The sequence below is a fragment of the Danio aesculapii genome, chromosome 7, assembly GCF_903798145.1.
Source record: "Danio aesculapii chromosome 7, fDanAes4.1, whole genome shotgun sequence".
Taxonomy (NCBI): Eukaryota; Metazoa; Chordata; class Actinopteri; order Cypriniformes; family Danionidae; genus Danio; species Danio aesculapii.
The window spans coordinates 43,558,292-43,575,537 of record NC_079441.1 but is presented as its reverse complement, the minus strand read 5'-3'; the positions used below and the strand labels follow the sequence as shown (position 1 = coordinate 43,575,537).

Below are 17,246 nucleotides of genomic sequence, written 5' to 3'. Positions count from 1 at the left end.
GAGATTACATTCCACATGCTGAGCACATGTTTTAGAAAACAAAATGGGGTCATACTTTATTATGATGGTCCGTTTGGTGAATTTAAGTTACATTGCATCTACATGCCAACTAATTCTTATTAGATTAAAAGTAGACTCTTAGGTTGGCGTTAGGGTTAGTGTAAGTTGACATGCACTTGCAAAGTTTCTTATAGTCAGTTAAATGTCTGTTGAAGGAGCAGTATCACAGATATTAAACAGACAGTCTACTAATACTCAAATGGACCACCAACATAAAGTTACCCAAAATGGGTCTGCTATATGGATCATACATTTATTTCTCTAGTTTTTTCAGACTTGAGTACACTCAAATAAAAAATTGATTGTCATAAACCAATATTGGGATACAAAAAATGTAACACCATTGGGTTTGTCCATATTTTATGACAACCCAGAATTTTTAGAGCGTACCAATTCAGCACATTTTCAAAAAATAAATAAAAACAAATAAGATAGAACTATTTTTAAGGTATAACAGAGTGTTTTATTTTCTAAGCCAAGCCATTAAGTTAAAAGGAACATTCCACACTCATTCTCCCAACATGAAAAGTTCAAAATGCTTCATCCTCACATCTCCATATTACATAGTGACAGAAATATGGTCTAAATTAGATTATATGCTATTAAATGCTAAGCCAGAAAACCATTTCAATATGCATCAGGCTTACACAAAAAGATGGGTTTGTTCATTCAGTTCATTTCTACCGTTGTTACTGTCCAGCATTTTTGTTCTGACATCTTTTACATTTGTATTTTTTTTAAGGTTCACATGTAATCATCTCTCTGGCTTACATATTCAACCGGGCCTTCAAGCTCACCCTCCGCATTGACAGCAGGACACTGGCCACAAAGACTTCAAAGACCATCCGCTCCTTCTCTCGCGCTCTCTCTCACTCTCTCCCTCCCATTTCCTTTTAGGCTTTTCACCCTCACTACTTCATTCTTTCTTTGTTTCTCACACTCTTAGCTCTTGGGTGGTTGCATTTCTTTTTGGTTAACCAGAAATCCCTTTGCCTGAGAGAGCACAACAGGCATTTTTCACATTAATTTTCAGAAAGCCTGTTGTCAGATGATTGTTTCGTTTGTTCGTTTGCATCAATATGGGATTCACATTTAAGGTTCGTTTCTCAGATTAGGTCGACAGTTCAGCTGGTTCACTGAGGCACCTCTACCATATCACCAACTGGAGCTGGTACTTGAAAGTCAGCAGCCAAACTCAAGTCCTTTTTCAGTTCACAGTCACTCAGCTCTTGAGGCGGTTCTTTGTCCTTCACGCCATTTACACAAGCCTCAACCGGGGACTCGAGGACATCCGCAGGAGCTACGTCTTCTGTCTCCTTATGGCAGTCCCCATTTACCTCAGTGGGAGCTGACACAGTCTCCTCTGCTGAGCCAGCACTCTCACAGTCTCCATTATTCAGCTTCTTATCTGTAACTTCCGGGGAACTCTCCTCAAGACAGAGATCATTGGTGGAGGTTGATTCTAAGATGACGATTGCCGGGATGGAGTCCAATGCACATTTTTCCTCTGGCATAGGTTCCTCTGGGGATGGTTCTGGATTTGCTGGTGTCAGTGTGAATTCGGGAGGTGCTGCTATTTCAGATTCAGTTGTGACCGTTGTTGGTTCTACTGGGGAGGAAACAGCAATCTCGACTTCTGCTGTGCTCAGTGCCTCAGAAATAGGTTCAGGTACTGGGGCAGACTCTATGACTGGCTCTGGATCAGCAACCTCAGTGACAGTCTCCTGCTCTGGTGTGACCTCAGTGGTTTCTGTAATTTCGGTGGACAATTCACTCACACTGGCATTTACAACCTCGTCAACAACTTTCTCTGCTACTTCCTCTGAGACTGGTTCCACTGGTGAAGCTGCAAGTTGGGGTGACAGCGGAGGCTCCTCGGGCTCATGTGCAGCAGGCTCTTGTGCAGCATCCTCAGGTGCAGCTGCAGATTCCTCAGCCTCTGGGGCGACTGTGTCTTCTTCAGGTGCAGCTGCAGGTGTCTTGTCCACTGCTGATGGAATCTCAGAAAGTGTTACAGGTTCCTCTGCAACTGGTTTTACTGGCTCAGCTGCTAGTTCTTCATGTGTAACTGGAGGCTCTTCTTTAACTGGTGTCTTTGGAGCAGCAACTGGTTCTTCTGCTGCAACCACTGGTTTCTCTGTCACTGGTGACTCTAGTACTGTAACTGCAGGTTCCTCCACTACTTGTGCAGCTGCTGGTTCTTCAGGTTTTTTAACAGGCGACTCTGGTGCAGCTGTAGGCTCCTCGGCTGCTGGTTCTTTAGGTGCCGCTGCAGGCTCTGGCACAGCTACTGCAGCTGGTTCTGGTGCAGCTGCTGCTTTCTCCTCAACAGCTGCTATTACCTCTGCTGATGGGGTCACTTGTGTAGCAGCTGTTGTCTCTACTGCCGCTGCCTCTGCTGCAGATGCTGGTACCTCTGCTGACTGTGATTCTGGAGCACTTGCTGGTTCCTCGGGTGCTGGACTAGATGTCTCTGTTGTTGCCACTGGTTCTTCTGGTGTAGCATCATCCTTTTTCACCTCTCCTTGTTCTCCTGAAGGAGAGGCAGTCTTTTCATCTGGTGCTTCAGATTCCACTGCATTTACTGCAGCAGCCTCCTGTGGTGCAGCCTCCGCCTCAGTCACAGGGGTCTCAGCCTTCTTCTCAGCTGGTTCAACTGACTCCACAGCATTCTCCTCTTTTTTCTCTTTAGGGTCACTGACATTGTATCCCTTCTTCCGTTTGCTTAGCTTGCCTCCCATGATGTCCTGTGGGAACAGACATCTTGTGTAAGCTATGAACATCACTGTATTTTTGGTATAATTCAGTTTATCTATTTGAGAGATGCTTTTATCCAAAGCAATATCCATTGGCTTCATCCATTTTATACATTTTTATCTGTTTATGCATTCACATGACTTTTCCATTGCTGGTGCTGTAACTGAGCTAGAGGATTGCATGATAATGTTGGTCTAAAACTCCACTGGCAAATAACCAATATTATTGGAACCTCATTATGGACATAAAATGTAAAAATGTAAAACCTCCTCCAAGGCCCACCCCATTTCTCCATTTTAAAAGACACTCAATAGTTTCAACCCAATGCAGTCTCTGCCAAGGACTTTGAATGCAGTCCAACTCTGTTAAAGAGGAGGACGTGGCTTGAGGACAAAAAGTGACTGGAAGGGAATGTCACTTATTTCTTGTAAACTTCTTAAGATATGAAAAACCCAGCGCAAACTAAGCATGCATTGATTTAACAGGACAGAAAGTACTTTTTATGTCTGGATTTGGCTGGTAAATCAGCTTAATATGAGGAGGAGGAAAACAATATTCACAGGAGAGGCTAATCAATAAAACATTATACTTTCCTTTTATAAAATATTTTTATTGTAACTGACAAGAATTTAAATTAATTATTGCAAGTAGATTCAAATAATAATATATGTGCATCATACATTACATTTTCTTTATTTCTTTTCTTCCCTTGAAATGAAAATGACACAGATTGAAACCTGGGTATTGTTAAATTATCTGTAAAGTAGTGGGGTTACAATAGGAGCTGTCCATAGTGCTGCACTGGGGCAAACAAAGACCGGATATGCAGTCATACCCCAATCCAACCTGCAAAAGGGTACAACTACTGAGATGTGCTGCCTATGTCAGCGCTCACTAGATACAGCGTTTATTACAGCATTACCGGCTCTGTGCCAGTACGCTCCACAGCCTCCATTATTTCTCCAGATCATACTTGATGAAGTTACTCATTAATATTACGAGGAAAAGAAATCTACTTAATGTCTCCAGTAAAACTTATGTCCTTGAAGACCGGTGAAATTGCTCAGCAAGTATAAGTGTGTGAAATCAAGAAGTACATCACACGTCTAAATGCAGGTTACAACATGTGTAATGATCAATGCTATAAAATTAAACAATAGGAAAACATGGGGGAACTAATGATTGTAGTAAGTCATGTGTTCAATAGTAAGCTATACGTTTTTGTATTAATAGTATTAATTGTAAGACATACCAGCCCCCACTCCACACCCACCCAACACCCATCCCCATATCGACCAGCTCCTCCTTAATAAGCAAATTCATAGTAAAGCAAATAAAAGCTTACCATTTCCTTAAAATAATGCTTATTAAGAGGTCAGGAAAGCGAAATACAAGCTTTGAGCAACTACTACCTGTAACCTATAGCTTCAATTAAACATATCAAAAATACAATAAATGTTAAAATAGCTATTTATATGTCGTTTAAATGTACTTTCAGTCATATATCTACATTCCAGTAGCTATAGTTTTTTAATGAAACACGTGTTATAATAATGTAAGCGTAAAATATTTTAACTATGACATTTGTAAAATGTCATTCCGACACTTCTATTGAATAAACGTTAACGTTTAGTTATTAACAGAGACATGGAACGAATCTGTTGCATATTTTATTAGATTTAAAGACTGACATGTGAAAATGAAGAGAACAAAGAACGGCTCGTGCAGTCTGCATTCAACTACATCTCCAGCCCCAGCTAATCGCTTTGTCTGGTAAGTGATATTCATTCCGCTATTCGGAGACTCGCTTCAGACATTTTACTAACCTGCTACTCCGCTTTTGTGGAAATCCGTGCGATAGAGAGCGCTGGATGTACTTTTTTGTCTCCTCCCGTAGTAGTGAATGTGATTCAGCAAGCGCCGGTCCTGCTCTCTCCCTCAGGTCCAATCCGCGACTGGGCGTTTTTTCTCCTTTCACCCCTCCTGTTAAAGCCACGGTTTGTGAGACATCTGTCGTTATCACAGCCTCTCCTGCCCACTGCCCACAATCCATATACCCTCCCTCTCCTCCTCCATTCCCTCCCCCTCACGTTGGGTGCATATTTTACTAGATTAGATGGGCTTTATAATGGGTTTTGGGAATAATGCCCTCTTTTCTTTCACTTTTTGAAGTGATCACTATAGCAACCGTATTCCTTTGACTTCAAGTTGGTGCATTTGCCTTTTTTCACCTGCCTGATTGGTTGGTTTACCATGCATTTCTCTCTCTCCCTCTCCGTTTGTGTGTGTGTGTGTGTAAAGACAGGGGTTACAGCACATTCTCCTCCCCCATGGCTGAAGGAGAAGAGAGTGAATTGTAAGCAGCCCCTTCAAATTCGGTTGCAGTGTAGAGTGTATTGTTTTTACAGTGTGAAGATGTCCGCACACTGATCCTGTTGTAAGCGGCTATAAACTGATTTGTGAATGTCACCATTGCTTGAACCAAAAGCGAAAGGGTTTTTTTGGGTGTATGTTTTCTGATCTCATTGATACTGAATGAGTCAAATTCTTTGCAAGTTTTTTTTTTTGACAAATCTCTTTGTCTAAAAAAATGTTGGGTAGTTTTAACCCAAATTTGGGTAAAATTTGGCCCCATGTGGATGATAAAACATTTTACCCAAATTTGAATTACAGTGCTCAGCATGATGGAGTACACCCCATTTTGGAAGTGAATATTTTGATTCTCAGTTAATATGGCAATGTATTTTGGTGCATTTAAACAACATAGATTTATTAAACAGATATGTTTATTAAAATAATATTTTAGTCACCAAACATATTTAGAAATTGAAAGATAATCCATTTAAATTCAAGCTAAATATTGCAAAGTAAAATACAACCTACAGAATAAAAAAATAGTTTTGCTTCTCTTGATTTTTCCTCTTTTTAAAATTTGTATTTAATATTTCTCTATAACATATACATTTGGGTGTATGCTACAAGTTTATAGACAGTTATTGTAAGTTATTTTGTTAGATAAGCTCCAGATTTGGCTTCAGTACTGATTAATCTAATGTTTATGCACAAATATAACATTGTATAGCTTCCTAATAAAAATATTAAAATACATATTTGTGAGAGGTGTACTTATGCTGAGCACTGTAAATCATCCCAGCCTTTTTGTGAATGTATAAAGCCTACTGGTTCACAAATGCGCAACAAGAAAGATGTATACAACAGTGTTAAGGTCATTCTGATTATTACATTCCACTTGAAGCAGCCTGACACATGGCACCCTTGTGTAATTTGGCTGCTTTGTGTTAATAGTACAGACAGAGGTGCGATGACATTCTTTAAGGCCCTTTACTTTTAGCTCTATAAACATGTAAATGAAAAAAACATTTGCCAAACATTACTGTTTCTTCCTCACAGATTCAACAAGTATTCACTGTCCTAACACCATATGTACATGATGCCTTAACATTTTTGGTGTCAGTTATGTTTAATTTGTTAATATATAAATTAAAAGAGACCATTGCTTTATGTTATGTTGTCATTTTATTGTTAAGATGAATGCCAGGGTGAATGACGCTATAAAAGTACACTGCCATTATTTTTGAAGATTTACCCAACGTATCATCGAGAGTTCATTATAAACTTGGTCTGAAAAACTTGGTTCCAAAAAAAAAGATCTGAACTTTGTGTAGGCTACTTGATATTGAGAAAAAGCCTCAATCAGGTACCGTGAATGTCGGCAGCCACGCCTCCGTTTTCCCCCCATCCACTGACACGACATACCTGCCAACATTCTCGTTTCTCCTGGGAGTCTTCCATATTTCAGACCCATCTCCTGTCACCCTCGCATTTTGTTATTTCTCTTGGAAAACTTCCGCAATTTCACCCACCCCCCATCCCTGGTCCTCAGTACAGTCTATTACACGCCCAGTGATATTCAGACACCTCACCAAAGCATGTTTAATTTTCTGAAGCATAGCGAACTGGTTTCAAAGCACTTCACCTCAGATGTTATTCGTTATTTATTTATTTATATATATATAGGAAATTTTCACAGTTTGTCTGATAATATTTTTTCTTCTGGAGTAAGTCTTATTTGTTTTATTTCGGCTAGAATAAAAGCAGTTTTTAATTTTTTAAAAACCATTTTAAGGCCAAAATTATTAGCCCCTTTAAGCTATATTTTATTTCGATAGTCTACAGAACAAACCATCGTTACACAATAACTTGCCTAATTACCCTAACCTACCTAGTAACCTAATTAACCTAATTAAGCCTTTAAATGGCACTTTAAGCTGTATGGAAGTGTCTTGAAAAATATCTAGTCAAATATTATTTACTGTCATCATGGCAAAGATAAAATAAATCAATTATTAGAGATGAGTTATTAAAACTATTATGTTTAGAAATGTGTTGAAAAAAAATTGAACAGAAATTGGGGAAAAAATAAACAGGGGGCTAATAATTTAGGGGCGCTAATAATTCAGGGGGGCTAATAATTCTGACCTCAACTGTATATAAATATATTTATAAACACACACACACACACACACACACATATTTATATTGCAGCCTCTTGTGATTAACTAATCGAAATGTTTCAAATTGCGATTGTGATTCGATTTCGATTAATTGCACAGGATATGAAAATAACAGTGTTGTATGTGCCTGAATGTTAAATATCTCTAGGCTCCCTAAATCTGTTGGGATACTTTCAGAAATTATAAAGACAAATACAGAAGACAGTAAATAATTTAACATTACAGCAATTTTCATCTACATTTAGTTGTTTAGCTTACAAAGAGGTACACTGTAAAACCCAAGAGTCAACTTTATCAAATGAAATGAGTGTAGTTAACTCAAAATTGACTGAAAGTTAATTCTACTCATTTGAAAAGAGTTTTGAACTCAGTGTTGAAGGTCATGAGTTAATTAAATACCTCATTACTTCAGCTTAAATGGAGTAAGTGCACAGTACACCTTAAGACTTGTTTTTAAACGCAAATGGTTTGTCGCAATCGGTATCCTCAAACGGTTTGAGTTACGTTAACTTATTGGGTTTTACAGTGCAATACTCACATCAAGTGCTACTATTAGAAAATGGTCTGATTGTAATAGTACTCAGCATAATTGAGTACACCCTATTTTGAAAATTAATATTTTTATCCATTTCTCAGTGAATATATGTCATATATTTTGGTGCATTTGAACAAAACAGATTTATTAAACAGATATATTTATTTAAATAATATTTTTGTCACCAAACATATTTAGAAATAAAAAGATAATACATTTAAATTCATGCGAAATATTGCAAAAGAAATTGCAAAGTATAAAATTCTATATATTTCTTTGGTATTTTTTGCTCTTTTTAACATTTTTATTTATTATTTTCCCCTAATATATAAATATGTTTTTGTTTTGTTTTTGTACCTATAATAAATAATTTTGTTGGATTAGTTCCAGATTTGGCTTCAGTAGTGACTAATCTAATGTGCACAAACATAATATAGTATAGCTTCCTATTAAAAATATAAATTTAAAAGATAGATTTGTGAGGGGTGTACTTATTTATGCTGAGCACTGTATATATTATAAATTTGATTTATAATATATAATTAAGATAATTATTTCCTTTGGATGCAGTGTATTTGTAATTTTGAAGAGGATGAATACTGGACACGAGTTATATAATATAAGAACTGTGACCTACTGTAGTGCAGGTGTATACAGTAAAGGAGGTCTCACAGAAAACACCCCGAAGCAGACCAGCTGTGTCAATAATTATAAGTCAATCCTCATGTAGACAAGCCAATTCAATATTTTGATGTAGTTTTTTTTTTTATCATGAGCTCGTGATTAAATCTCACTGAGGGGAGGAATGAACCAGCGCTGCCCTTTCATCACTGCTAGACACATGGAATGCGATGAAACGGTCGTGAGAAACTGGTTTCCTCTGTTTCTTTTGCGTTTTACAGCAGCTTGCATTTTTGTTGTACCAAATGTCAGGAATGGCAATCAAACTTTCTGATGCAGGATTGCACAGTCAGATCCTTAAAATACGAGAGCTTGTGGTCTCATGTGAAAAATGTAAATACATGTTTTGCTTCTTGACAGTTAAGATGATCTACACTCATGGCTACAAAAAAAGGCTAGTAATGTTTTGATTTTAGTCACACAGCTGGTAATTTGTTAAAATGCCCAACTATTCCAGGCAGAGAGTTCAAGGTTACAGTGTTCCCAGACTCTGTGTGCTGAAAGGTTTATGATCTGTGAGCTTTATGCCCCATGAAAGGCTTGGCAAGCATGTCATATGTGATTAATTGCAAGTCTCATGTCAATAAAACAACAAAAATGTTTCCTCTGAAAATTTCTTTTTAGAGAAAAAAGAGGACAGCGGCCTCTAGTGACTGAAAGATGATGGTGCATCAGGAGCAATGGCCATAGTTGTCCCTGCGTTTTAGACAAGGCCTGACAATAGAACAATGTGACTTTTGTTTTGACACAGAATGATAAGAATAGCATTGCAAAATAATAATTATATGAGTTGCATAACTTCAAGTGGCAGCTTTATGATGGATCGACAAAAAAAAAGGGATCTTGAAGATCTGAGATACACTCAAGCTACTTATTTAAAATGAGCTGAAACAACACAATTCTTGATTTTTTTGGAGACATATCTATTTTTCTATGTTAAATCCACTTAAATATATAAAAACTAATAAGTCAATTTAAATCCTTCATGTTGTTCAAACACAAATCTATAACCCAGCATTTTTTACAGTGTTAAGAGATGCTCACTTGCACTAAAAAGTATTTAAAATGAGCTAAAACAACACAATTCTTGAGATTTTTCTGGGACTACTTAATTGTTTTATTTTTAATCCACTTAAATATGTAAAAACTAATAAGTCAATTTAATTCCTTCATGTTGTTCCAACACAAATCAATTGTGTGGAATCCAGCAATTTTTTACAGTGTAAGAGGAATTCACTTGCACTAAAAATATTTAAAATGAGCTAAAACAACACAATTCTTGAGATTTTTCTGGGACTACTCATTTGTTTCATGTTCAATCACCTTACATTTGTAAACACTAATTAGTCAATTTAATTCCTTCATGTTTTTCAAACACAAACCGATTGTGTGGAATCAAGCAATTTTTACAGTGTAAGAGATGCTCACTTGCACTAAAAAACGTATTTAAAATGAGCTAAAACAACACAATTCCTAATTTTTGTTCAGGGACTACTCAATTGTTTTATGTTCAATCCACTTAAAATTGTAAAAACTAATTAGTTAACTTAATTCCTTCATGTTGTTTCAACACAAATCAACTGTGTGGAACCCAACACTTTTTACAGTGTAAGAGGAGCTCACTTGCACTAAAAAAGTATTTAACATGAGCCAAAATAACACAATTCTTGAGATTTTTGTGAGACTACTTAATTGTTATATGTTCAATCCATTTAAAATTGTAAAAACTCATTAATTTCTTCATGTTGTCCCCACACATATTGATTGCATGGAACTCATTTTTTTTCACAGTGTAAGAGTTCACTTGCTTTAAAAAAATATTTAAGATGAGCTGTTTTTTGTTCAATTCACTTAAATTGTTAAATTAACTTAATTGGTTTGTGTTTGGAACAACAGGAATTAATTCTGTAAACTCTGCATTCTTACAGTGTGAAAAGTAAAACTACACACACATGCACACAATTAATTTAGTGAAAATTATATTAAAATATATTACATATTGATTTATGCAATGTAGCGCAGCCTATCAAAAAAAAGCTTTTTGTTAATAAGTTCTATGATTGCAAAGCTTCTCATTATAACAAATTGCTAACACAATCTAAATAAGAGATTCACTGTGCAGTTTAATGGCTTAATTGAAAAATGGCACTGTGAGACGATGTATTATCCATTACTTATTTTTAATGCTGCTAAATGCTATCTACACACAGATATCTCTAGCAGTGTATGGGCCAAAAAGGTAATATGTCCAAGAGCAGAGTTTTATTTATATATTTATTTTTAATGAGGAGGGGGGGCATGGAAATGTTTGGAGAAAAAACTTAACCAAAAAAAAAAAAGATATTTTAATTAACAATTTATTTGAATAGATCAACAAAATTGTATAAGTAAAGCAAATAAATAAAACTAGATTCAAATAATATAATAAATATAAAATAATGACCATACAATTTAAAATAAAATGTGAATAAATTAATTATTCAACATTTGTTTAAAGAAATGCATAAACTTTCGACAAACAAACCAAAATGAGTTTCAAATAAAATGAGTTAAAGTAAATAACAATAAATGCATGGTAACACTTTAGTATTCACACTGTAAACTATAGCTGTGTATTAGCATTTTATTAAAATATTGGCTTTTTATTAGTACTTATAAAGTACATATTCCCTATGGTCATATTCTACATCCCTAATCCTACCCAATACCAAAACCCAAGTACTACCTTAATTACTATTCATAAACAGCTAATAGCTTAAAATAACGTGTCTCCAAATATATACTATGAAATTAAAATGAAACAAACATTAAAGTATAATTCAATAATATTCTGTATATATCACCCTCAGTGATTTTATTTAGGAGCTGGGTCTGTGTGTCAGTAAAAGAGCATGTTTTCTTGACAGCAGAGTGTTTGTGGCTGAAGAACAAAAGGAAGAAGGTCAGGTTACAGGCCGTATATATGACTCAGGGTATTGGCAGGCTAATTCTCCCAGGAGATCCCGGTCTTACCCCTCTGCTGCTGCCAGTAAAGCACAGTTTCAGTTTGCCAGCCATATGGAGCTGCCAGAGGGAAGAGCCTTGAGACATCCTGTAATTGTGGCAGAGCCTCAGCTGTCATCCCTTCACCCCATCATCTTATCTGGGCTCCAATGAGACAGAGCAGTGTGTCCCTCACTGAAAAAATACAAATAAAATTCTGTCAAATTAACTCATTTTTCTTGTGCAAGTTTTTCCTTTCAGTTTTTTTAAAGTCAATTTCGTGTATGGAATTAAATTGCTTAACTAAGTTATGCAAAGTAAGATTGTTAAATGTTTTTTTTTTAACACAGGTCACACAATAGTGGCAAAATAAAACATACAATACCGTCTATGAAAAAAGTAATGCAGCTCATCATTTTAATGGGACATTTGGAATGGGAATTCATATATATGGGACATTCTACCAGAAACGTACATTATTTGTCCCTGAAACAAAAACCTAAATACAATGAATAAAAAGTATTTCACCCCAAAAATTTCTTAAATGGACTGAGGGTTAATTTCTGTGAGTTGTTCTGTAAAGGACTCTTTTTTTTCTTTATTAAAAACACTTTACACTGTACAAACTTTGTCATTGCCCTTGTTCTCAGCTCAAGTGATCCTACAGTTTAATAGTTTTGTTATGCTAAAAACTGTTATTTAGATAAAATACTTCAGAAATAGCAAGTTTAAGTTGTTATCATTTAAAACATGAAATTATAAATAAATTCTACAAATAAATACTATTTTACAATTGTCTCCATGTTTCTGTCAATTCTGTCACATTTGCATCAAATTTAACATAAAATGCATCCAATACACATTAAGGGCTATGACTCGGAAGTGACATCATTTGCCAGAGAGAAGCTGACAATGATCAAGGATGTGTTCTATCATTGAATTGTATGATTTTATGCTTGTTTTTGTGTGATTTTTTTTTTTTTTGAGGACGACAAGCTTAAAATGAAAATGTATGTTTCTCATAGAATGTCATATATATTTAAAAGTCTGCTAACATGAATAACAACAACAAAAAAAGAAATATCTTACGTTCAATATAAATTAGAACAGTTCAGGAGAAAAGACTTTAGGAGAAAAGACTGCTTTTGTGTGTGTGTGTGTGTGTGTGTGTGTGTGTGTGTGTGTTATTCCATTATATGAGAAGGTCAAAAATTACAAATGATAAAAAAAGATTGCTATCCCTATTTGTAGATCTGCACAATTTGGCCCCTTTTATTTTATCTTATTATTTTACTAAAACTCTCAATTAAGATGATCTGAGAATAAATATTAGTCAGTTTGCCTTTTTAGTTGTCTTATGTTCACTCCAAATGGCTACAGAAGAGTTCAATTTAAGATTGTACTTGTAACGATAAGAACTATTATCTAATAAATAAATACTAGTGTCTAATAAATGAATATCTAATGAATAACAACTGATATCTAATGAAGTACTAAAATGAATATGTACTATTACCTAAATAATAAGAAATAATGAATAAGAACTATATATATATATATATATATATATATATATATATATATATATATATATATATATATATTGAACTCTTGTCGGACAACATCTCCAGGACGCTTCGTTCTGTCTGACTAGTAAGTCAAAATTTACAAAATTCACATTTTAGCCATATAGACTCTTGCTCGTCCCACTTAAATCACAGTAATGCATATCGGGCTAACCCCATAGAGACTGTGTCTGTTCCTCGTATTTTTAAATCAAGAAATAAACGTACTGTGTGCTCTAGAAAAATCTATTAAGAATCAAACCAGAAAAAACGCTAAAAACTGAAAGTACAATTTTCATGAAGCTCGGTCTCCTAAACATCAGGTCACTAGCACCTAAAGCACTTATCATTAATGAAATAATAACAGATAACAATCTTAATGCACTCTGTCTCACTGAAACTTGGTTGAAACAAAATGACTATATTAGTTTAAATGAAGCTCGTCAAACTGGTCGTGGTGGTGGAGTTGCATCAATCTTTAGTGATATTCTTAATGTTAATCAGAGAAACAGACTTAGTTTAACTCTTCTGAAGTATTAGCGCTCAATGTTATGCTTCCGGACATTATGCAAAAACCTATGTTATATCCCACTTTAATCACCATATATAGACCCCCAGGACCCTATGTCAATTTTCTAAAAGAGTTTTCTGATTTTATTTCTGACTTACTAGTTAAAACTGATAAATTACTAATTGTAGGAGACTTTAACATCCACATAGATGACGCTAACGACACATTAGGGCTCGCGTTTATGGATTTAATACACTCACTTGGGATAAAGCAAAACATTGTTGGTCCAACCCATTGCTTAAAGCAGACATTAAATCTAATTCTGTCTTATGGAATTGAGGTCATTGATGTAGACATTATACCACAAAGTGATGATATTACAGACCACTACCTCTTACTATATAAGCTGTGTTTATCTGAAATTAGCAGATCTGCACCGATATACTGCCCCGGCTGGTAGAACTATTGTTCCATCCACCAAAGATGAATTTATAAATAACTTACCTGATCTTTCTCTATTTCGAAATGCACCCGCAAACGCAAATGACCTTGATGTAGTAACCAGCAGTATGGATGCCATCTTTACTAGCACTCTAAATACCGTGGCACCCATCAAACTAAAAAAGGCTGGAGAGAATAAAACTACACCATGGTATAATAGTCATAATCGCGCTCTCAAAACAGCAACCCGTGCCCTGGAACGTAAATGGAAAAAAAACTAATTTAGAAGTTTTTAGAATTGCATACAAAGACAGTATGTCCAGCTATAGGAGGGCTTTAAAATCTGCCAGGGCTGAGCACCTCCGCAAACTGATAGAAAATAATCATAACAATCCTAGATTCTTATTTAACACCATCGCTAAATTAACAAATAATCGGTCATCTTTGGAACAAAACGTTCCACCGCAAATTAGTAGTGATGACTTCATGAATTTTTTCAGTGATAAAATAGAAGGCTTTAGACAGAAAATAAAAGATGTTAAACTTTCTGCACCGCCTTATACTTCAGATCCAGTAATTGTTACACTGAATCAAAATAACCTACAGTGCTTTAAAATCATAGAACAGGAAGAGCTAGATAAAATTATAAATAGCTCTAAACCAGCTACGTGTGTGTTGGACTCAATTCCTGAAAGAATTGCTACCTGTTATAGGAGAACCTCTTCTTAATGTTATCAACTCTTCTTTATCTTTAGGCCATGTTCCAAATCCTTACAAGTTAGCTGTTATTAAACCTATTATTAAGAAACCACAACTGGACCCCAGCAACTTAGCTAATTATAGGCTCAAATCTTCCATTTATATCTAAAATACTATAAAAAGTTGTTTCTGCTCAATTATGCTCCTTTCTGCAGACCAACAATGTTTTTGAAGTGTTTCAGTCAGGTTTCAGAGCTCATCACAGTACAGAAACTGCATTAGTGAAAATAACCAACGATTTACTCTTAGCTGCTGACCAAGGGTGCATCTCGCTATTAGTTCTACTCGATCTTAGTGCTCATAAATCTCATAAATCGCTTAAATTCTACAGGTGTCCAGGGACAGGCTCTACAATGGTTTAAGTCATACTTATTTGACCGTTACCAGTTTGTGAATATTAATGGACAGCCTTCACAAATCAGCCCAGTAAAGTATGGGGTGCCTCAAGGATCAGTTTTAGACCCTTTGGTGTTTACAATGTATATGCTACCTCTGGGAGACATTATTAGAAGACATGGGATCAGCTTTCACTGCTATGCAGATGATACTCAATTATATATTTCAACTTAACCTGACGAGACGTCTAAACTGTCCAAGCTAACTGAGTGTATTAAAGATGTTAAAGACTGGATGACCAACAATTATCTTCTCTTAAACTCAGACAAAACAGAATTATTACTTATTGTAAGTGAGACTGATTCCTGTCATGCTCCAGGCAAAGACAAGTCTTTGCTAAGGTCCAGCTTCCAGCCTCCGGTGCCTTGACTGCAGCTCTGCCCAAGACGTTTGGCCGGTGGAGAATGGTCGTGCCCAACTGAGTCTGGTTTCTCTCGAGGTTTTTTAATTCTTCACTTTTGCCAGTAGGTAAAGTTTTTTCCTTGCTGCTGTCACCATTGGCTTGCATGGTTCGGGACCTGTAGAGCTGTGCATCGATGGATTTGCTCTTCAGTGTTTGCACTCTCAGTAGTGATTATTAAACCACACTGAACTGATACAATCCAATAAGTACTAGTATCTAATGAATAAGTAATACACTGTAAAAAAAAATATATGTGATCAATTAGTCCTGACAGCATATGTTTTTAGTTCATTGTAACTTATTTAACTAAGTTAGTCATGCTCTAACTTAATTGGATGTTACACAAGCTGTTTAAGTCAGTTTAATAATATAAGTTCAATAGACTCATAAGTCTATGAACTAGTGTCTAAAATAGGTGCTAGTAACACTAGATTAGATACTTGTGCGGTTTATTTATTAACCGACACCCTCTGCTTTTATTTTTGAAAAACAAAGTATGAAGTGGGACCTTTGCTCACGTTGTCGTGTGATTTTTCCACCGGCAGATGTCGCCGCACATTATCGATGAAAATCGTTTTATGCTCATGCCAAAGATTTTAGATGCCAGCCCCAAATAAGGCGATCATCCTGCGAAATTATTATTATTATTATTATTATTATTATTTTTAAATAACCACAGACCCTATCTTGCGGTCCCTGTTTACTTATGGTAACGAATTGTTTTTTTTTATTGATTGTTCATAACAATTTTCATAGTTGTTCACAACAAAGACTATTTCAGAATTTTATTCATCATAAAATAAAAGTTTTCTTTTTATAGATTTTGTAATTACAAAAGTCAAAATGTCTTATAGTGTATTGATGTTGAAAACTGTTTGTTATTTACGTGCTAAAATGACTCGAAGGCAGCAGATCATGTAAGAGTAGCGTTATACTTCACACAACTGTGTGTTCCATGATGAAAACTGACATCTGATAGAAGAACATTTACAATTCAGACGGGTGCTCTGTTCGCTTAAAGAAGAGCCCCGTGGACCAGTTTTCTCTCCGTACATTCAGTTCTTTACCATGGCAAAGCAAAACAAACAACTGACCGCAGATCAGCGAGCGAGTCACATGCGTTAAACATCAGCGCGCGCGGCAAAGTCTGAAATGACATCATTCAAGCCAACGCGGATAGCGGTGTCTCTTCACATGCCTGATCACAATTCTAAACATCTAGGCAAAATAGGTATTTTAGAATTTCATATGTCCAACGCGGCGTTTTAAACAAACAAAATAATACGTATAGGTTCCGATGAACCACTTGGCTACATATCCCGCTTGTCATTCTGGGTTTTATTAGGTTGTCTCTCAGTATTTACGTTCTTTATGAGCACGTTTTTGACTCATACTATGGCGAAGACGTTGTTATGAATATTAATTTACTCTCACCGCCTCTTCTTCGGAACATATGATACATCCTGTCATGTGCCTATTTAATATTCATGACCCACTTACCAAGGTCTGCTTTAACTGGAAGAACGGCACGGTGCGTCGTCTAATATTCATGAGCGTAGCCTTCACCGTAGTAGGAGAGGCGTCTGACGCGAGGTCCTCAGGCGCTCAGTGTGCGCCTCCC

The 17,246-nt window shown here is 35.9% G+C and overlaps 1 protein-coding gene across 1 annotated transcript; it reads right to left on the bottom strand.

Moving 5' to 3' along the window:
- Positions 1–500: 500 nt before the first annotated feature.
- On the bottom strand, positions 501–4,840 carry si:dkey-56m19.5 (calphotin). Its single transcript, XM_056461984.1, has 2 exons — positions 4,644–4,840; positions 501–2,807 (listed from the first exon to the last, which is right to left on the bottom strand). Exon 2 carries the CDS (start codon positions 2,799–2,801, stop codon positions 1,194–1,196), a length of 1,608 nt encoding a protein of 535 aa, XP_056317959.1. The 5' UTR covers positions 2,802–2,807; positions 4,644–4,840; the 3' UTR covers positions 501–1,193.
- Positions 4,841–17,246: the final 12,406 nt, after the last annotated feature.